The sequence below is a fragment of the Rousettus aegyptiacus genome, unplaced genomic scaffold (genome assembly GCF_014176215.1).
Source record: "Rousettus aegyptiacus isolate mRouAeg1 unplaced genomic scaffold, mRouAeg1.p scaffold_m13_p_12, whole genome shotgun sequence".
NCBI classification, from domain to species: Eukaryota; Metazoa; Chordata; class Mammalia; order Chiroptera; family Pteropodidae; genus Rousettus; species Rousettus aegyptiacus.
The window spans coordinates 26973061-26996587 of record NW_023416287.1 but is presented as its reverse complement, the minus strand read 5'-3'; the positions used below and the strand labels follow the sequence as shown (position 1 = coordinate 26996587).

At 36.3% G+C, this 23527-nt stretch overlaps 1 protein-coding gene across 2 annotated transcripts in view; it reads right to left on the bottom strand.

The window, feature by feature from the left end:
* Positions 1-23527, bottom strand: part of PLCB1 (phospholipase C beta 1) — a 612038-nt gene that overhangs the window by 166629 nt on the left and 421882 nt on the right. For both annotated transcript variants that reach the window (XM_016137712.2, XM_016137034.2), the window contains exons 8-9: positions 19747-19847; positions 18358-18524 (exon numbers count right to left, since the gene is read on the bottom strand). In XM_016137712.2, coding sequence (XP_015993198.2) covers positions 18358-18524; positions 19747-19847 — 268 coding nt within the window. The remainder of the gene's footprint in view (positions 1-18357; positions 18525-19746; positions 19848-23527) is intronic.

The window sequence follows — 23527 nt, the reverse complement described above, 5'->3', positions numbered from 1 at the left end:
AGTTAGAGACAAAGTAAGAAAAATATAAATCCCTCAAGGATAGAAAACAAACACAAACAAACAAACAAAAACAAAAAACAAAAACAAAAACAACCCTGCTCCGTGAAGCTTTTCCATTCAAAAGAAGTTCTGGTGTTCAAAAACAAAAACAAAAACAAAAACAAAAACAAAAAAAAATGAGTGATGCAAAAGTGAAAATATCTGACTTTAATGGGGAGAAATAATCTCCAAAGAGACACAAAATGATGGTCCCTGATGACCATTTATATGTCTCCTCATACTTAGCAATATTTTTGCTGCAAAGAAACTCTCAAATGTCACATGGCTTTGCACAAATGGCATGGGCAGCAACTGTACCCCTGCCTCCTTCTGCTTATCTCCATCCCCTAGGGTAGATAATGACTGAAGCTCCACTGGTGGCCTCCTGAACATGTCAGGAAGACAGAAATTTGAAATTCTGCTGTGGCAAAAATGATAGTTCCAAGAATGCTTTAAAACCATGCATTTCCACTGACACTTGAATGGATATCTTTCAAGCTTACAAGTACATTCAAAAAGGCCTTTGAATAATTTACGAGCTATTCTGATGCCTTCTCTAAACCTGAGGTCTCACAAAAAAAAGTCAAGAATGAGGAACATTCTTGATAGAACAGAAGAATGGTCTAAAGAGCTTTGTGGACTAGGTCTCCCATTTTTTCAGGTTCTGAATGCTTTATCTAATGATGTCTAGAAATTAACTTTCAAACAGGAGGACTTTCTGACTTAATCATTCTGTTCTAGGCATCTGAGAAAACATGTTTCAGCTCAAGTATCTCTAGGAAGAACAAGATATCTTGAACTTGCGGGGAAGCTAGGGCACTCCTTTTTTTAGTTATTAATTAACATATTTTTAGTAAGGGCCCAACTCTACATGCTAGTGATTGAGAATAACAAATGATGTGTTCATCAGAGCCTGACCATATACCACATACCACAGAAAATTCCTTCTTGATGCCTGTTGGTGTGCAGTTCAGGTCTCTATTTATTTAGTAGAGTGTCTAACACACATGTAGCTAAATAGCCTGAAGTCAGAGCAACATGCCCAGACAGCAGACAAACATACTAACTTCATGTTGGCCACATAGGAGCCTTATGGCTTCCTAAAAATTTAAATTTCAGGAATCCTTGGAGATAATAAATTCATTTTGGTCCAGTTCTGCTCCAGTTTCTTTCCCCTTTCTGCTGCCCAAGTCTGGCAGGAGATAGAGGAAAATCAGTCAATTTAATTGTTGTTGAAATGAATTTAGATGGCGGGAGTGGTAAAAATCTGAGTGTGGCCAGTGGGTAGAGTGGCCAAGGTGCAGTTAAGATGCCTGCATATGATTTGCTCTTGATGTACAGATACTACTATAGGAGATGACTGGGAAAAAAATAGCATGGTCCATAAGATAGAGTTGTTTTCTAAATTTAGACTTATTTTTATAGCTGCTAGCCAGAATTGCTTCTACTAGGTTGGTTGCTTGAAACAAGCTCCCTCATTTCCCCTTGGGCAGAAGCAAATGCTTCCAAATCTATTAGTTAATGCTTTGGATATTTACTTCTATATCTCAAAATAAATGCTTGTATTACTATTTTTTGACTTCTCACCATGGGAGATAAGGCTATTGCTCTTTCTTTTCTTTATCCCATATACACAGTCTTCCTATCATTTTGAAATAGTTAAATTATAATTTAGTCAGATCAGTAATCAGTACTTACACTATCATGAAGGTGTATTTTATTCAGGGCTGAGTCATATAGTAGACCAATGATTATTTTTCTTTTCATACACAATTTTTATTTTTCCCCGTAGTTAGCATTTGTCTTATTTTGTCATTTGCTTAACTTTTTTGCACATATCTCTAATCCGATTTCCAGATGATCTCCACCAGTTATCTAAACCTTTACACAATATGTTCAAACACAATACGTGTTTTCTGAGTTTCATTTTCTTAAAGGTCTTCCCTGGAGCCTTATGATCTGCTCCATTCTAGATTGGTTAATTTTCATTTGTTTTACTTCTTCATTAAATTTCCTCTCTCTCTTTTTTTGTATATCATGTCTTTCTCTTTCATGGTTAGCTTTTTTTATTTTAATGGAAGTATATTTGCCAGTAGCTTCTTGAGAAGAGGTTCATGAGTATTAAATTTTTTGACGCTTGAATGTCTAAAATTGGCTTCATAATATTTGCATACTCAATTGATAGTTTAGCTGGGTATCATATTCTAAGTGTGGTTGTAAAGAGTTTTAAAGACTTATTAATTTGTCATCCTAAAAACGTGGCCTGTTTTTTTCTTTTTACTTTTTGAAAATTTCTAGCATCTTATTTAGTCCAAATTTCTTGAAATTTCAAATTATGTACTTTGGCATAGGTTTATCTTTATCTCCTATGCTGGGTACTTTTTGAGCCTGTTCAGTCTAAAAGATATCATTCTATTTGGGAAAATTTCCATGAATTATATCTATGATAATTTCCTCTGTTCTCTCTTTCTGGCATATTATTTGGCTAAATTTTAAATTTTTAACATTTTATCTCTGATTTTTATTTTATTTCTTTACTCTCTGAGAGATTTCTTCAATTTTATTTTCAATATGCCTTTAGACTTTTGTTTCTGCTACCTTCTTTTTAATTTCTAAAAGCCACTTTTTTTCCTCTGGCATTTATTTAAAAATACACATTATGTTCTTATTTCTAAGGATGTTAATGATATATGTATATTTAAAAATTTTTTCTTACTGTATAGTCATTGTTTCCCCCCTGATTACTTTTCTCCTGCTTATTTATAATTTTTCAAAAAGTTTTCCTCACACGTCTAGTAATTTTTAATTGTCTGCTCTTATTTCATATTGGTGGATTAAAAAGCTGATTGACTTTTCAATGTATCTTGAAAAGTAAGAGAGTTAATAAGGCATTGTTATAGAGGGATCAATCTTTGTCTCTTTGGAGTAACCCCTAATGTCAGTACTTTTAGGTGTTTCTTCTTGGGTTGATCAGAGTCTTGAGAGAAAATTTAATTACTTGGTGGGAAAGCAATGATCTGGATGCCATCATTCTAAAGCCAAATGAGGGAAGAAGGCTGGAGGTCTTATTACTCAGTATGCTTATGATTACTTTATTTCTTTGCTTTTAAAATGGCAGCAGTGCCTTCCCATGGGCCTGTGTCATTCTCAGACCCTCTGTTTTCTTATCTGTAGGAAGTAAATTCTTAGTTTTCTCCCAGGTGGGAGTTTTGACTATTCCTTAAACAGCTGTTAACCAATCCTGCTAATTTCAGGCCTTATTTCCAAACCCACTTTGGTAAGACCCTAGCATTATCAATTTCTAAGACTTCTAAGGTTCTTATAGAATAACTAAGATTGGATCCTAGCTTTTCACATGAATGATCCATGATCAATTTTCTCAGATCTATTTAGCTGTAAACATAGCTAGCTGCCCAAACCATGTAATTGCCTCTTATGATATTATCTTCGTTCTTGACAGATTATACCTTTAAAAAATATCTCTTTCAATAAAATTTTTGTGTAGTTTCAAGAAAGAGTTTAATTAGATGAATATATTCAGTTCACCATATTTGTCCTGAAGTTCCATGATTTTTCCACTCTACCATAATGCAGAATTTTTGTTGATTATGTTTTAAGTCAGGTTTTACATGTGTTACACATGTTAGTATCTTTAGGTAAAATTAAATCATAAGGAAGGCACTAAAGGTTTTCCATCATGGACCTGCTCTGTCTGGTTAGAGACTTACAATAGGGTTCCTTGGTTTTCTTTTTTCTATTTCTTTTTAATAAAAAGTATGCAGTGACTAACATCTCACTTCAGATGGCACTATATGGATAATTTGTCCATATAATTTTCTTTGCTAAATCTTTTCCCAGATAGAATGTAGTTAGAGTCACAGAGGTATCTTGAGCTCTTAGGTACTTAAAAGGTGGGAAGTTGCTTGAGCCTCTTGGCTTCTCTTGCCAACCCCACAGGCTGCTTGGGTAGAACAGGTATGGTAATTTTTGTAAGGATCTGTTAACACCCTGAGTTTTTAAAGGAGTCATGATTGATTCAAGCCAACCTCTAATTTTATGAGTGCTGGTGAATGCCCTTCATGGTGGTCATGGGATGTGTCCCTCATGACCTCATTCTGTCAGCAAATATATGTCCAGATTTGCAATTCTATTTCCCAACTCTCTTATGTAAAGTTACAATTTGAATTCGAAGCACTGCTGGAGAAATTAAACAATCAAATCTAAAAAAAAATTATAGAGACTTCTGGAACTAAATTCTAAGACAGCTGAAATAAATTGCATATTGTATTCGTATTGTAGTAGTTGGCAGTATTTAACAAATGAGGTATTTCCAGTATTTCCTCCCTTATTATTCTGAAATTCCTCTACTCTTCTCCACTTCAGGCAGCAACATAGACATTCAAAATTTGCCTCTGGGAAAAAAAGGGATGGCAGAGAAGGGAGAACTAAAGGCTATATCTTCTGCTTATTTCTGAAGCCACTTTTCTACCAAGGTTTCCTTGTCCTCAAGTCTAGGGCAAGTCCCAGACAAGTTTGGTGCCCTGAAGAGAGAAGCCTGTGGCTCCTTTCCCTGGAGATGCTCCTAAAAGCTGCAAGACCTGGTGTTCCCTAGTGTCTATAAACGGGAGCAGAATTGTCTAAATAAATAAAGTGCAGGAGCTGGGTCTAAATAAATTAAACTACTTGAGACTTAGAAAGTTCCTTCTTGATTCGCCCATGACTAGCAAGCATGCAGCTGAACCCCTGGTCCTGAAAAGGATGAGCAGTGGCCAAGATCAGAAGGAATAAGGCAATATTGGGGCTATTAGCTTAGAAAGGTAACCAAATATAAGATTCCTCCTCTGATGTCCAGGCACTCGGTAAGGCTCCTAGCACTTAGATACCATCTTGGGTTATTTAAATATAGAAAATAAGGGGGGGGGGAGGGTAAATTACATTTCAAGTACACTGACAGTTTCCTCAAATGCCACCATAACATGAAGCCTTCTCTGACCACCTGATACAAATAGCAACCCTTCCTGTGCCGACACTCTTTTTATATACTACTCAGTATTTCTCCATGACATTTACCACCATCTGTCATTCTACATATTTACTGGTTTGTTAGTCTGGGTCTCCTCCTATAAGACTATAAGTTTCATAAGGATAGAATGTTTTATTCTTGTTTTCCCTTGAATCACATCCTGAGACCAGGATGTGGGTATTAATTTATTTAAAAGGTATTCTCTTGAAAACACTGGTGGGGAGTGGAGAAGGCAGTAAATAATGGCACATTATCAAGCAAATCACCACTGTAGGCAACTGAAATTTTATATCTTTGGGGAACCATTAGGAAATGGATCAGAACAGGTGCTTACAGCTAAGGGAAGAGGAAGCTGGAGTATTTATACACCAAGTCCCATCAGTCATTGGTTGATTAATTGTTTCAGGGGCATTAATTCCCCAGTACTTCTGGCCACTACACTCTTGAGAAGAGGGGGCTCCATGAGTCAAAGAAATCATCCAGCAAAGAGATTCACATATTCAGTGGGAAGTCCAGCCAGCAGACGGGGCTTTTGTATTGCTGATTCATAGAACCCTAACGCATAAGTGCACAATAAATATTAGCTGAAAGAATGACATTGGGTTCCACAAATATTAACATTTATGTATTAATACATATTATGAGTGGTTTTGTGTATCATCTTGGCAAGTAAATCCTTCAAACCAATTTGTATCTTAGAGAACTAAAAATGTAATTCTGAGTTCAACTGTAAATGACACTGCAAAGGAAGAATTAAGACAAAAATATTAAAGAAATGCAATGATAATTTATAGAATGGATCCATGGGGCTTGGTCTGGCTTTGGCTGATGGTCCCTGACAGTCAAAATGTGCACTTAAGAATTATAGGGAGGGTGTGGAGAGCTGAGTCCCAAACAAGAATCCTGGAGAGATTGCAAGTTTTATCTTTACTCCTTCCCTCTGCCTAGCCCCTGGCAGAAGTGCTAATCAAACAGCATTAAATGTATAAAGCCATCAAAATAGACTAGAAAAAGGAGACTAAGATAATTCAGGATAGCAGAAATCAATCCTTAAACAATAGAAGAATTGATTGTACATCATTACATTGCACAGGGCAAGGGAACTGCCCTGTCAATATACTCTCCTCTTAACATCTTTGATCGGCTCCGGTAGAATTACACAAGTAAAAAGTTTATTTGAAATAAATCTATAGGCCCTCACCTTCTACTCACAAAAGTGACTTTCGATAAGGTCACACAAGCCGATGCTTCTTATTGCCTTGAACCTTGTGAACCTGGTGGCGAGTCTTCCGGACCACACATTCTCATAATACTTTACACGAGCTCAGTGATCCAGGGGAGGGAAAGAGTACACCAGGGCATGATCGAACGCTAATCTCTAAATAGAATCTCTAAATAGAATTTATGGCACATTACTAAGGTGCCTTGAAATCATGTTCTTTCCTGCTCAGTATGTGTTTGTCTTACCAGGATGGTTACCTTGGAAATCACCCTATTGTGGCATCAAAGCAACAATGTGGGACTGCTCCTGATATAGTCCTAAAAGCAGGTGTGAGGCGGCAGCAGCAAAATGCTGAAGAAAAAAAGTAATGCTCTGGAGGGTCAAGGAAAAAAAATGTGGCTGGCTGTGTTTACAAACATGGGAGTTTTTCTGCTTTTTGGGGGGAATGAATTCTGACATTAAAGGAAATATGTTGTATCAGTATGAGCAGATAGGAAATGAAGAGAGCCAGTCTTTGAAGAGCTTCATGAATTTAATATATTTCCAGTGTATTATTTAACAAATCTTTATATATTGCTTGCTACATGCAAATATTAACTCATTTCATCCTCATAATAACTATGAAGTGAGTACTGCTTTCATATCTATTGTATAGATGAAAAACCAAAGGCAATTAGCTTGCCCAGCTTGTAAGTAGATAAATTGGGATTTGAACCTAGATAGTTAAGCTTTGTGTTCCATGCCATTTACCACTATGCTATGCTGCCATAGAAGACACTGCATATAATCTAGTACAGGATAAGGTAAATAATAACAACAATAACAACAACAACAATAATAATAAATTATAATAATAGGAGGAGGAGGAGCTACCATTATTCACGCGCTGACTATGTGCCAGGCACAGAAATCCTATGAGAGAGGTACTTTTAAACTCCTATTTTTACTTGAACAAATTTAGACTTAGAGAGGTAAGCCACTTGTCTGAGGTTACAGGGGTACTTAGTGTGAGAGCTGGATCTGGAGCCCATTCCAGGGCAATGGGAAGAGAGATAGCGGTGAGTACAATTGATGATGTTTATCCACATAATTTTCCCAGCACTGGCCTAGATAAGGGACATGGATGATGGAAAGGAGAGGGTCTTGCCACTGTGGCAGTCAATCAGGGCATCCTGGATTAGTTCTAAAAATAGTACTGAATGTGACTAAGGAAGAGCTTTTTTTCCCATGATTTACTTATCTCACTAAAACGTGCTACTTTAATCTTTCCGTTAAAAGAAGCTGGGCTGAGCAGGACAAATGACCCATCTGGCAGAGGCGTGAGGATTAGCTCTTTGATTTGGATTTGTCTATCACGGTTTAAAATTATTTTTCAGACTGGATTTACATTCTAGTCTTTGCAAGTATTTTAAAAGCATTCTCTAGCATTTTTTTTTCCCTCTAACTTCTGAGTCTAACTTTTAGGAAGAAAGATAAAATGCCACAGAAAACTTGTTATGTCAACGTGAAGACAAAAGAAATGCTAAATAGATGATGTAACATTGTTTTTTAGGTTTTGCAAAAAATATGCAGGTTAGCTTAAAGGAATAAAAATAGTCCAACATGAGCAACTAACATCTTCCAAAGCCCAGAAACACAAAGAATTCTCTCCAAATTTTGCCTTGGAAGACAGATGGCCTATAAATCCACAGAGAGTCATCACACAGTTCAGATGGGCAAACTGGACAATGTGTCTGCCAACTTGCATGGCCACCAGATTCATTATGTTGAGCCAAATGCCAATTAGGAAGGGTCTGGCACTCAAATTTTTGGATGTCACTGAGATTAGGTGGTTGAGAATCCATTCATCGTCATTCAATCCCTATTCTTAATGTAATAATAGCAGACATGTTAGAATGCTACTGGTCCAGTAGCTTACTTAATACCTCCTTAAGCCACTTCTATGCACAGCACTGAGAAGCTGAGAAGCCCATGTTTATTCCAGGTGCCGTGACTGTGAGTTCCGCTAGATCAGCTCAGTAAAGTAAGTGCAGATGTCTTTAATATCCCATGGCTCACCAAAATCTATTTGCTTGCTTTCAGAAATAGACTATCAGAGATTTCTTTTTCAATTATCTTTGTTTGGGCACAAGCTTTCCTATTACATTTGCCAACTAACTGTGCTTTTGTAGAGTATATGAACTTTGCTGGTTTCTTGATCTATTTTATCAATTTCTTTTCCAGTCCTGGAGTCAGTATGTTCTATGCCCGTTCTAGTATTTTATCTGAGGTTGAAAAGTGTCATTCATTCTTATTCCATCTTGAAAAACTGTTCTATTACCATAACTATTTTCAAATACAAGTCCAAGATACTGTGTGATAATGTCCACTAAGTGGCTATGCACTCTTCTCAATAGTCTTTGCAGATTAACCCCATTAATCAGCTGTCATGGCTTTCTGTGTCCCTGCAGTTCCCCCTGTATTAACTTGAACTTGTTAAGGTGATTTCGTGTGAAAGTTCTTAACACCTAACTTTGATTTAGCACTTTCCCTTTTTCAAAATATTCTCACATCTGCAATTTATTTCTCCTCACTGTTCTGTTTGGTAGGTAAGACAAAGTTTTATTACTTAACATGACAGATAAACAAACTTTGACCCAGTGAGATTAAACAGTCTTTTTAAGTTGACATGGCTACATAAAAACAGAATCCAGATTAGAACCCTACTCTCTTAAACAGGGGCCTGGAGTCTTTCCACTAGACTCGTGTAAGGACTAATTTATCATTTAGGGTTAGAGGTTCTCAGAGGGTAGGCAAGAAGTTCATTTCATTTTCCTGGCATACTGCCACATTACTCTACCAGAGGAGAACTTTCACAATGGTTTGTGACCATAGCACAAAGGAAGAAAAAATGTTCTAGATCCTTAGCCAGAATGTCAAGTTGCTTGGTCAAGCTGGACATTGGATTTTTAAGGTCAAGGACCATAACTTTTAGTTTGTTTACATCTGTTCAGGTATCTGGCATAAAAGTAGGCCCAGAATATGTGCTCATTAATGCTTTCTAATGAACTACTTAGCACATGTTATCTCTTAGTGCCTTCAGTGCATTGATTCTAACCTGTCCCTCATCCAGACCTCTACTCTGCAGCATACCTGAAGTTCAGCTTGAATGTCACTTTCCTCTTCAAAAGCTTTCATGACATTCTTCCTCATGGAGGATGTTCTGCTACACTGACAGCTCCATGAGAAGAATGGCATCTTTATACTCTCTAGTTCAAGGGTGGACATAGACAGTAAGGCTCAAAAAATGTGTATTGACTAAATGAATGAACGAATGAATGAATGAACGAAGATTAGCATCAAGGTATTTCTTGGCCTTTTCGCCTTACTTCTCCTTATTTTCTTCCTAAACAAACTGATAAAGTTACTTGACCATTTAAAGACTCAGTTTCCTCATTGTAATATGAGGATAATAATATTAATTCAAAGATTTGTTCTGAGGCTTATACAGGATAATTAGCAGGTGAAGAGCCTGAAGCAATTCCTGACAGTACTTAGAAACTCAGTAAATAAAAGATCTCCTTTTTTCCATGCTTCCCTGGCACATAAGGAACACTCTTTACACACTTGCTGAATGAACAAATGGAGGTGTATCGCATTCTATCTTGTATTATAGTTAGTGATGTATATCATCACCTGTCTGAATTATAGTTTCCTTGAGAATGAAGATTTTATCTTGATTTTTGTTTCACTTTTTTGTAGTTCTTTAGGTGGGTAATACATGTTTGTTGATAAATAATATCCATGCAACTGCATCTGGTTTGAGTTAGAATAAAGAGTCCAATGCACATCAGGTATTTTGGAGGATGTCTCCTTCGACATGCTGGTGATTCTTGTTATAGCTGCAGAGCTGGACTAAAAAATTTTTTTCTATACTATTGTGATCATAGTAAATGTTGTTTTGTTGGTAATGACTTTGTAGCAAATGGTATTGGTGCCCCAGGAGATAGGGTTGGGCTGGACTTCCATCTTCATGTCTTTGTCTAATGGCTTACTTTCTGTAGAGTAAGCTGAAAGTGGCTGAGAATGAACACTTCCTAAAAGCACCTGTAAACAGTGACTGTGGCTGTGAAGCTCAAGGATGCGTTCTACACTGGCTTCTGGAGTTTGCCACAGGACTGCGATCCAGTTATGCACACTCGTAATTTGCTTGAACACAACCTTTATTGTCTGCTTTCTCTTCCCCATTCTTATTTCCAAAATTGCCCTACTACTGCTACTTGGGATCACCTCTCTCAGACTCTTTGTACTTGAATTCTTCTCCCAAGGCTGGCTTCTGGGGAAACCCAAACAAAGACAAATAGTGATGTTAATAAGAAGAATTTTTGGCTTATTTTCTATGTGTTAATGTAGAGTGCTAAGTGAGAAGGTTAATTTTGTCAATCATCCTCCATTAAGGTGTTCTATTCAAATAATGCTACCCCTACTCTTTAGATAATTTTGCTTTTGTAACTGGAGTCCTACAGAGTGCAGTGGTTCAGAGCTACAGCAGAGCTCCTAGAATCTCTATAATGAATTAATAAAATTATTGCTCATTCTCAGCTTCCTGACATTCTTTCACTCATTGGCATTGTACATTTTTTAGCTTTTCTTTTAAATACTAGGGTAGACAGTCCACACAACACTGTCTTTCTTGTGGTTGCTGTTTGTTTTCCATGGACTTGATTCTCTCTGCATTTGATCCTTTTCTCTCCTACTGATTTGGCATAAAATCAACTGCTAACAAAATTAGACTCAGGATAATGCAGATGTTGGGGGCCAAATGCTTGTGGCTTTGTGGCCTTTTTCCAGTACAGTACAACCTTCCAAGCTGTTCTTATTAACCAAGCCATATCCTACTCGACCCCTCCTGAGAAGGGTAAAGGTGTGATAGTCAGTGATTATTATTGCTATGTTCTGATGGGAGGTTACATTTAGGGGGAAAATAGCCATTATCTGCTTTGTCCCAAGAGCTCTCACATGAAATGGTAAGGAATCTCAGGAAGGTATGCTCTAATGAGGTAAAGAGATTTTAACAAAATTCAGCAGACTGAGGTGGATTAGACTACCAATGTCACTTCCCCACCTCTTGGGACTAGCATTTGACTTAGTCTGTTACTATTTATATTTTTTCTAATTGGTTGTTTTCTAAACAGAAGCAATTTCAGCTGTGAATGGACATGGTAGTGATTTTGTGGTTACAGCCATGCTCCTGAACGGACGCTGAGGTCACAGAATAAAAGGTTGAAGAAGAAAAAACAGGACTCAGGCTAAGCATTTGTAACTCCTCAGACCAGTTCCTGCTTCTTGAGAAAGGAAGAAATGCAATCAAAGAAGGGAAAGTGAAGGAAGTTACCAAGTCAACTAATGATCAATGGACTCATAATGGCTATCTTGAAAAAAAAAATTCTTTTTTTTCTTTTTAGCCCATCTCTTATACTTGGGACAAGTCTATGAATATATGAAATACAGAGCTAAGAGGAACTTGAAATATACTTACAGATGACAATGTCATTCTTCTGTGACCTTCCACAGAGGCTAGAAAGTCAATAAGTGATTTTAATCAATAAATTACTAGAGTGGCTTTTCGGCAGCTTTCCTAGTAGTAACTTAATTAAGGTATGAAAAAAATGGGCTGTATCATATAGTTTTCATCTGTCCTTGTCTTTTGGGAAGAAAAATCCATCTCTTTTAAGTTGACTTTGTTCATTCATTTCAGTTCTTTTATTTCTTACAGGGAATCTATATTAAAATATTTAAATGGATGCCTTCTTAATTGTGAGGCAGATCTTTAAACCAGTCAATATTTCCTCCAGATGAGTGGTTTTTAAATTGCACATCCTGACTCTCCCAAGGTTTTGGCAGAAGTGCCTGTAGGAACAGGAGAGGGCAGAAGAAACAGGAGTAGGGCAGTGATAATCAGCTACACTCCAGGTTCCCCTCTATTCAATCAACATAGTGCTTTTACAGGCTTATCCTCCATATTGGCCTTTCTTATGAAACATTGTTAGAAGAAACAAACACAAATAAAAGATATTATGTTAAAGACATGTCTGAAAACCAGTGCTATGGATGTCATTGGCTAACCTCTAAATTGCCAGCCTTGCATCTCTTTTCTCAGCATGTCCTGATGGAGGGTCCCAAGCAGAATCTGGAATTGTGGAGAGGACTCCGCATTGGGACTTGGAAGATATGGTCCTAGTCTCAACATTGTCATGTCCTTAGATGCCTCGTCTATGACCTGAGAGTTTGGGCTAAATGGTTAAGTCACTTGTAGACAGCAGATCCCATTATTTGAGGCCACTGGCCAGGGCTTCATGAATGGTAGAAATGAAAGCAGTAATGTGACAGGTTAGAAGGGGTGACTCATGGGCACAACCCCTTTCTATTTTTTTTCTCATCTCAATGCTCAGCTACTCTGGCCTTACCCACCTTTCACTGTTGATTCTGTTAGGCCATTTATAGAAAACTACTTGCCTTAGTTCAGGTTCTTCTAAAAGTAGGCTGTGAGATAAGAATGAGTGCGAGTAGTTTATTTGGAAGGTAATCCCAGTAAATAAAAGTAGAGGAATGGAAAAATGACAAGGGAAAGAAAGTGAGCTAATAACAGGCATGTTATCAAGCAGGTTACAGTTGCCAGCAACTAGGGTTCAATCCTACTGGGGAACTCCATGAGAAAGTGGAGAAAATTCATCGGAACTATCCCAGGGGCAGGAAAGATGAGGCGCTAGTTCCTGGATGAAAACCACTCCTAGGGCTGTGGAGTTCCAGGTATGTTGGCTGAAAGTCCTGGAGAATTGCAGAGGATGCTATTGGCTGTGTTAGAACAATGCGTGTCAATGGATATGAGAAGAGCGCTAGTATCTGCTGGTGTCAATATTATCCCATTTTATAGATGAGGAACCTGAAGCTCCAGTAGGTCAAGTCACTTGCCTGAGGTTTATTAGCTTAACCATAAGACTATGCCAGCCTTTTTCTGTAATTACAGCATGATCACTCTCTCAAGGATGTGCACTAGACAATAATAAAAATAATTGTAATATTTTATAACTTCTACCTAGTAAATACAAGTGGTGTTGGAAGAATGATTTTTAAAAATCCGCTAGAAAATTAAGTGATGAAATTAACAGTAAGATTCCAGTGTAAATCTTTACATCTTAATATATAATTCCATTTTAATAAAAAATATATAAAAGAATGTTTAAGCCAGAAATAAACATTGGTGCACAGATACAACATGCCATACTTTTTCAGGTTTTGTCATCAAATGATTCTAACATAGTCTTAATTGTAGTAAGTGAAATAGGCCATTAGCTGAGAGGTAGCAATGTGCAGGAATGCCTCTGACCAATAGATCTCACTTCGAGATCAATTAATGGTTTGAAATTATCTGGTGTAAATGCCAATTGTCACTTTTCATTAGTTCAGGTGAACAAAGACTTAGTGGGCACAATTTAATCTATGCAATCTTCTTATCTGATCAACTTATATAATTCTCTCAGAGGATTTTTTTAAAGATGAGAAAAATAGGGTATGAGACTGGTCAAATAGGTTAAATGGCTTCCTAAGGTAAGATAAACAGTAATGATGAATTGTTGACTTCTGACCCAGTTTTAATGGGATCTGCTGTTTTTACATGTCTCATGACCATTCTTCTTTCTTCTAAGAAGTGCACCCCATTTGAATTTCAGGGAACCACCTCTCTCCCATTATTGGTCCTTGTGGTTTAGGCAATTGAGTTCTCATTGTCTCTAGGGAGAGTCATGTGACCTAAGTCTCTTCAATTATTACATTCCATCCTCTAGTCTATAGTGAACCTAGTTCAGGAGTGGCCTTGGGTGACTTAAGCTATGCTCTGGTTGCTGGGACTTTTGGTTGAAATATGAGTAAAAAGAATTTCTGCACATTGAGATTGGTAGACCCAGAGTTGTTTGCTGGTGGCTTTCTCGTCACTTCAGGAGAGGTTGCTCAATTACAGCCAGAACCAAGAAAATTATGGAAGATGAAGAAAGACAATTCCTGATGACATTCTTTGAGCCCTTGAATGTGGTTATGACTGAAGTTATTAACACCTTTATTACATGCCAATGGTAAATTCCTTTCTGTGCTTCAGTTTGAGTTAAGCTTCTGTCTTTTTTCAACTGAAGGAGTCCTGACTGATAAAGGTTGCAAGGTTCTCTAGTTTAGTACTGTCTCTAACACACTCTGGGTACTTCTTGCTGCTGACAATAATAATACAATTTAGTTCAATTGTATCAGAACAATATTGAAAATACACTACAGTGATTTCTACTGATGCAATCATTATTAGCTTAGGTCTATTTGAAATGAAAACGCTTGCTAATCCAAACTTTTATTTGCTTTGCTGAAAACCAAATTGCCTTGCTATTATTCAAATACATGAATATTGAGTTCAACTATTATACTATTAACTCAATGAGTACTGATCTAAAAGAGATTATACAGTTTCATTTTTATTATTTAATTGCAACAAGTGGGGAAGCTTTTGCATAGTATACATTATAAAAATTTAACAGGAAGAACTAATATTAAAACAGGAATGTAGCTTCATACATCTGCTAATATTATAATCTATTATATTAACTCAGTTGTTTAACAATACTCATGAACACCTGCTCTTCAAAGGAAAATAAAAATATGAACAAACTGAATTGTTTTCTTTTGGTTTAGCAGTTTATTTGAGCAAAATTTGGCCTTTATTTACAGGCATATCACTTGAATCTAGAAGTCTGCATTTTATTACCAAAAGCATCAATATAACTTTTATTTTTCATGATAATTATACTCACTTCTAAAGAGTTTAAGTGATAAAAAATAACTACTCAGGAGACATTAGTCTTCAAACTCAGGTATTCATAACCCTTTTGTTGGAAAGAATCAGGGGTCATCGTGTACTCCTGTGTCAAGCATATCTAGATCTACAGAGAAAACAACATGGCAAAGAAGATAAATTCACTGACCTGGGGCCACAGCATTTTCCAATATGTCATTTTAAATTGTAAAAATACACCAAACTCCTTTGATAATAGTATCTTCTGGAACAAAATTCAAACACTTTTGTGTGTGTGTGTGTGTGTGTGTGTGTGTGTGTGTAACACAAATACATGAATATTTGTCCCCCTCTGTGTCAGAGAATACACAGAAATCTGTTATTTATTACCAATATGTAACTCTCCAGAAATGGAAATTCCAGCATGGAAATATGGCCAACATTCTAATGACAACAGATCCAAAGAGCATCAAAATCAATCATCTCTTCTGTATTCATTTCACACTTCCATGTATTGTACTTTTAGTCAGCTAACCTATGGTCATCTTTAGCATTTAGGCTTTGGCCACATTGAAAATTTTTCATTTAATTTTAGGCTATCTTTTATATAAAAAAATAAAGTACGTATAAAAACAAAATATTAGCATATGTCAACTTTGTGTGTAATTTGTTTAAAATATAAGTTTCTTCATATCAGAGAGAATATGCATATTTATTAATTATGCATGTTATATATAATGTATGTATCTTATTCTTAGCATTTTACCAAATATATAGACAATATGAAAATGTCTTTCTTAAATAAATAAAATGGAGTTTGTGGTTCAATTTAACTAATGCTTGGGCACGTATAAAGAACTAGTCAAAATTAAAGCATCAGAAGAAATAAATTTTAATGTAATATTTAACTTCCCAACTTGTTTTCTTATATGTTGATTGATCAAAATATACTACCTAGTTGACTGACAGTTAAAAACTGTTTTCTTAAAGAACATCTTGGTATGAGATCTTAGATAAGTCTTTTGACCCGATGGCCTTGGTTTGCTTCTTTGCAAAATGATAATGTATATTTTGAAAGTTTTCTTGCTCATCAGTCATCATACTGAAGTCAAAAAATACTTTCTTAAATTGTACTTTGTTGTATTTAAGAAGACACAAAAGGAGTTCCTGAAAAAATCTTAAAGTCAAACTGCAAAATCAAATTTAAAAAAATTAATCTTTATTTTTGGAAAAGCTTAGTTACTAAATAATTAAGATCTAATCCAACAATTTCTTATTCCTACTAATAAAGATTTCAAAATCGTTATTCCTTTCACTATGAAATAACAATCAGCACAATAAAACAATCTTCTCTAATCTTTGTTCCCATAAACAGGGCCAAAACAGTAAATATAATGACTTGGTGTGAAACATTTCAAGTTTGTTTTCTTACTGCAGTTTTGGGGTTGAGAAGTGAATTCTTTAATTTAAAAAATCACATCACAGTTGACATGGAGGCTTCATGGTCAATCATATTAAGTTCTAAAAAAATAAAGTTGTTATTTTAAATATCTTTGAATTTTGTGTGCCTGTTGTAATTATAGAATTCATAATTGGTTCATCTTTAAGATGGCACTAAACATGCTTGCAAATGCTAAGAGACATAGTCTTAATTTTCATTAGATAAAAATTGGTTTTTCCAGAATTGTAGAGTTTTACAATAACCTATTGTAATTTTTCCCCTTTGTATCTTCTACTTTGTCCAAGTCATCAGAATATGATGTATGGGGGCATCATATGCCAGCTGAAGCATTAGCCATGAGCAGTGTGATATGAAGGGAGGAGAAAAAGGCAAAGTTTAGGTTTTGAAGTATCTCATTGGTTTCATAAAAGCTTTTCCCAGTGTCAAGGGCTAACTGTTTTTAGAAGTCTTGTTGGATTTGTTATAACACTGGTAGTTATTTTGGGTGAGGTTTGGATTTCAGAAAGGAACTGCCAAGCTACTCAGGTGACATCTCCAAGTAGTTGTTCCCTGCTTAATGACAAAGAGAAATCCAGTCTTTATGGCACCTACAGGAAAGGCATCATAGCTAAGATCAGATGGACAGGCCTGGTAATGCTCACATATACTGTTGAGTCACTCTTTTCCTTTGACTGACCTCAGAACAATAAGAATTATAACAACAATGAAGGCAAAGAGCTTGATCAAGAAAATAAAAACTAAACAATTTTACCTAAAAATTCCTAACTAGTAACATGTAGGATAAAAGTAATTATAAGGTTTTACATTTATACTTAATACTTTCGTTTTTCATTTAGAGGACCAGTTCCAGAACAAATACAATGGGTAAAAGATCTTTTAACCTATTTTTATGAAAACCATTCTTATTAATGACTATCAGCTTGCTAGAGCTATTTCTGATACTTATAAATTGCCTGCATATTAACATGCAATTTATTTCTTCTTAATAATTGGTTAATTGTACTTTATTTTCCTCCCTACGGAATATCTAAGAAATTTACAATAACCTCAGTGCTAACACACCAACATTCTCGGTAAAGATATTTTAGTCCAAATGAGATTTCATTTTAGTGGTAAGAAAAAGGCTGAAAAATTCTCTTCAGGGACAATGATGTGACATATAATTTAAGACTTCTGGCAATTAAATCATCATGATCTTATTTTGGAAATTCATTTCTCCCAAATCAAAAACATAAATTTCTTAATAACTTCCAGACAACTTAGTGCTGTCTTTCTAATATCAATTTTTAGACTCATTTTTTTTTCTAAAAACACTATTAGTTTTTCACGTAGAAAGTAAAATTCTTATATATTTCCCTCAGTAGAAAAATTTGTCGATAGTGTAAACTGGAACAATATAAGGCTCCAATAGACTGAATATTCTCTTTGGTTTTAGAGATTTAGAAAAATCTGCGGGTTACTTCTCAGAACAGACCGAAAAGGGCAACTTGTAAGATAATGAATTTCCTGTCTGAGAAAGACACACTTGGTCACTGAATAAATTTAAAACAAATGATTAGACATCAAAAAAAAAAGTGTTACATGCATAAACATACATAACAACAACAAAAATCACACACTAAAGTAAAAAAAAAAAATCTACTTCAGATTGAACTGCCAGTGATTTAAAAAGGAAAGGAAAGCAGGCATACAAAAGTGGGAGACTAACCTAAATAATCTTTGATGCCAATAACTACCCATGGGCGACTCATTCGCAATTAAAAACCAGAGTTTCCTTATGGTGTGGGACAAAGTGGACTGACCTTTTTTGGCGAGGCTATTATTTGGTTCATACTTCTCAATCAATACTTGAACTTGCTCTTGTTTTAAAGGTGGGTAGAGTATTTCATTTAGCCTGGGATCTCGTTGCTTAAGGTTGATAAAATCCATCATCTGATCAACGGTAAGATATGGTTTGCTTTTGGCACCACTAAAAACAATTAAAAAAACAAGAAATTAGAATATTTTCCTCCCAAGTATCATTCATTTATTTGTTTATTAAATGTAATCCTGCCATACCTGGTAAAAGCATTCTATATTGAAATTCCTATCATACCCTAAAAACACTGTTGCTTCACTACAACTGTCACATCTCTAAGGGTTACAAATACCTTTTGTAATCACTGCCACTAAATCCCAATGGCCTTGAGCAATACCAAATGCATGAGAAAATTCACAGGTGGAAAGCACTGCATCTTGTGTATATAGATGCACCAGCCTAAACTGAACACAGAGGTATGGGTTGTCTTTTGATTATGACACTAAACTTCCGGTTTAGCCATCAAATTCCCATATCCTCAGTAATCATTTCAAGATGTATTTATTACTCAACACTAAAAAAAATGTAAACAATTGGTTTAGGTACATTTTTATTTTCAGTAAAGTTACACCAGCAAGAGTTTATAACTCTCCAACATAGTGTGATTCAAACTTTGCATTTTAATCTTGTTGACAGCCCCAAGTCACGCTCAATGGTACAAATATTGCAATGTTCGATAAATTGTTGATGGCAATGAATATCACCAAGTGAGTTTATCCAATGTCATTCACAGCAGTATTGTTTGCCTGTCTTCCATATGAAGAAATATTTATTTTGTTTATCAACTTTGGATTGATTTTCTGTTATCATGTAGGTTATCGCTACTTCACCTCATTTGCCTTGATGTTTTGGTTTGTTTCTTATTTTTTTTTTTTATATTTAATTTCTAACATTAAGGCAAATAGTTTTCAGCTGGGAGGGCTCTTAATAATCCTAACTTCTCTTTTCCTTAATGCAATTCAAAGAGGTAAGATGGCTGGTTTCTAGTTCAGAGTTCTTTATGCAACATGAGTCTACCACCACTAAGCCAAGATGCTTCTCTGTTCTAGCTATAATCTTCAAACCATACAGACTCCCCTGAGCATACTAAAACAGCTACACCTAGCAACCAATCACAGCAAACTTCCACTCATTAAAAGCAGTGGTTGCACCTCAGGGGTGGGGATGCATGATTGTCTCCAAAAATTACAGAGAAGCACTAATACTATACATAGTGTATGAAGAGGTTATTCCTCTCTCTCTATTGCTCAAACTCCTGCCCTAGCCAGTCTAAAAAACTACTGCAAGCCAAAAAAAAAAAAAAAAAAAAAAGGGTTAAAATATGTTTTCTTACAATTCAGAAAAGATGTTATCAATTTCAGGTCGAGGGCAAAGGTTGTTCAGGAAAACTCTGTATACTTCTGGAGTGAAATCATCTTGAGGTATTGAATCATTCTAGGAAATAAGAGAACCAGGTCAGTTAATGGTCTTATTTCTTCCTTATCTTCCTCCCTTCCATTTTCCCTCCCTCTTCCTTCACTTTCTCCCTCTTCTTTCCATTTTTCTTTCTTGTAGGAGGTCAGGGTAAACATTCAGAAGACATTTATGAGGCCAGCTGTGGAGTTCTTTTCTGTTGCTTTTTCATTATCATTTAAGCTTAAGAGTTTTCTTCTTCTAAAGGGATATTAAGGCAATTTCTTAAGTACATTTACTAAAGTAAGTTAGACCTAGTAAAAACAGGATCTGTTCAGCAGATTTTTCTTTTAAGTTTGCTTTTTTTCTTTGGCTTTTATCTTTTTTTTAAATTGTGATAAAATATACATAACAGAAAATTTACCATTTTAACCATTTTTAAGACCAGTGGCACGAAGAGCATTCACATTGTTTATGGGAATGTTTACACATTCATATTTGTTTATGTGCTGTAAAGTGGACTTTTGAATAAATGTTTTTAAAAAGTAAAGACCCTGGCCTTTACTTTTTAAAGGTAGAGTAAGTAGGATAGTGGAGTAGGTAGATGCTCTGCTCGCCTCCTCCTATGACCACCTCAAAATTACAACTAAATTATAGAATGACCATCATTGAGAACTTCCTGAAGTCTGGCCGAATAGAAGTCCTATTACTAAGGATATACAGAAGAAGCCACCTCAAGACCACTAGTAGGGGTGGAGACTCAATGAGCTGGTCCCACACCCATGTATGGTGGTTAAGAATCAGGAGGAATATCTCAGCTGCAGAAGTGCCCCCTGAGGAGGGAGGGGTCCCAACCCCACCAGGCTCCCCAACCCAGGGTTCCAGTGCTGGGAAGAGAAGTATCCATAACATTTGGCTGTCAAAACCAGTGGAAATTGTGGCTAAGACAAAGGGTTGCTGAAGTCCCAGACGTTTTCCTCTTAAAGAGCCCAAATATGAACTTACTCTCTTACAGACCCCAAAACTCTATGCTCTAGCACTAGAGAGCAGCTCAAAAGGCACCAAGGACGTTTGAGGAGGAACTGAATTGTCTGGCTTCAGGGAGAGGACTAGAAGGGCAGCTTTCTTCCACATAGAGTGCTGGCAGAAGCCACTGTAACTTTGCTGAGCTCTCCCCAACCCACCACAATGTAGCTAACACCGTTTATCCTGCCTTGATGTTGCCCTGAGACTATGCCCCACTCAACTTGTAGGCCCACTCAAGCTGCTTCCAGTGGCTTTTCCAAATAGATGACCTGTCTTGGTTCATGCTGTGGACTTTCATAAACTCTCAATGGTTCACAAACCCCACACAAGCAGTATCTGACCTCATAGTGCCCTGTACTGCTTACTAAGCAGCCCCAAACCTGGCACTAGTGGCAGCCAGCCTCAGTTAGCAGCTTATCTCTCCCAGGCACCTCCAAGCCCAGCACAAGTGGCAACCATTAGCAGATCGCATTGTAGCTCATACCAAGTGTCCTTAAATAGGGCACAGGCAGCAGCTGATCTTGGCCTGCACCAGAGCACCAACCAACCACTTCCACAAACAACACACTCAAAGGGCAGACTCAGCAGGCACCAGAGCCCTGCAAAAGCAAATCCTGCTCCATAGAGTCAGATCTTGTACAACAGCTCCTCCACTGTAGTCATGGCCATCCTTTATAACCAATCAGCCTGGGAGTCAGTCCCTCCCACTGACATGCAAACAGCAATGAAGACTCAACTACAGCAGGTGAGCATACGCAACCCAGCACATACAGGGGACATGTCTAAAGCATCCAAGAGAGACTCTGGGCCCCACAGGAAACATACTCTACAATGCTACTTTACTAAGACTGGGAGACATAGCAGACATAGAAACACACACACAGAAACAACCAAAGTGAAGAGACAAAGAAACATGTCCCAAATAAAAGATCAGAGCAAAGCTCCAGAAAAAGAACTAAATAAAATGGAAACAAGTTATCTACCAGATGCAAAGTTAAAAATCTGCTTATAAGAGTGCTCAATGATCTCAGTGAGAATGTCAAGAAATAGGAAACATAAAAATGGAGAGAGAGAAAACATAAAAAGAACAAGCCAAAAACAAAGAATACAATAACTGAAATGAAGAATACTTTAGGAGGAATCAACAGTAAATGAAGCAAAGGACTGAATCAGCAATTTAGAAATAAGTAGCAGAAAACACTCAGCTAGATAAGCAACACGAAAAAAGAATACAAAAAATATATAGATAGTTTAAGAGGCCTTTGGGACAATATCAAACATACTAATATTCACATCATAGGGTTACCAGAATGAGATGAGAGAGAGCAAGGAAATGAAAACCTACTTGAAGAAATGACTGAAAACTTCTCTATCATGGTGAAAGAAATAAACATATAAGTCCAGGAAACACAGAGAATCCCAAACCAGATGAACCCATAGAGGTCATCATAATTAAAATACCACAAGTAAATACATACAAGAGAAAACCTTAAAAGCAGCAAGAGAGAAGCAATTAGTTACCTACGAGGGGGTTCCCATAAGACTATCATCTGATTTTTCAACATAAACTTCGCAGGCTAGAAGGGATTAGCATGATATATTCAAACTGATGAAAAGAAAGGACCTACAACCAAGATTACTCTACCCAGCAAATCTATCATTTAGAATCAAAGGACAGATAAAGAGCTGCCCAGACAAGCAAAAGCTAAAGGAGTTCATCACCACCAAACCAGTATTGCAAGAAATGTTAGAGGGACTTCTTTAAGAAAAACTATAAGAAGAAAAAAAGATCAAAAATATAATAGTAACATGGCAATAACCACATATCTATCAACGGCTCTTTTAGATATAAATGGGTTAAATGCTCCAGTCAAAAGTTAGGTTAGCTAAATGAATAAGAAAATAAGACCCTTAATGTGCTGTCTACAAGAGACTCACTTTAGATCAAAAGACACACACAGACCGAAAGTAAAGGGATGGAAAAATATATTTCTTGAAAATGGAAACAAACAAACAAAAAGCTGGGGTAGCAGTCCTTATATCAGATAAAATAGACTTTAAAACCATGACTATAACAAGAGACCAGGAAGGACCCGGTAATTCCACTTCTGGATATTTATCCAAAGAAATCCAAAACACTACTTAAAAGGGACATGTACATTTATATGTTCATTGTAGCATTATTGACAATAGCCAAGATATGGAGGCAACCTGGATGTCCATCAATGGATGCGTGGATAATGAAGAGGTGGTAAATATATACAATGGAATATTACTTGGTCATAAAAAATGAATGGAATCTTTCCAACTGCAACAACCTGGGTGTTATGCTAAGTGAAATAAGTCAGACACAGAAAGACAAATACCATATGTGGTATCTAAAAAACAAAATCAACAAACAAACAAAACAGAAACAGACTCATAGATACAAAGAATCTTTCGATGGTCGCCAGATAGGAAGGGGCTGAAAGGAGGAGTAAAAAAGAGGAAGCAATTAAGAAGTACAAATAAGTACAAAATAGTTGTGGTGATATAAAGTATAGCACAGGGAATATAGTCAATAATATTGTAATAATTATGTATGGTGTCAGATGGGTCCTAGATTTAGCAGAGTGATCATTTTGTAAATTATATAAATGCCTAATCACTATGTTGTAAAACTGAAACTAATGTAATATTGTATGTCAACTATCATT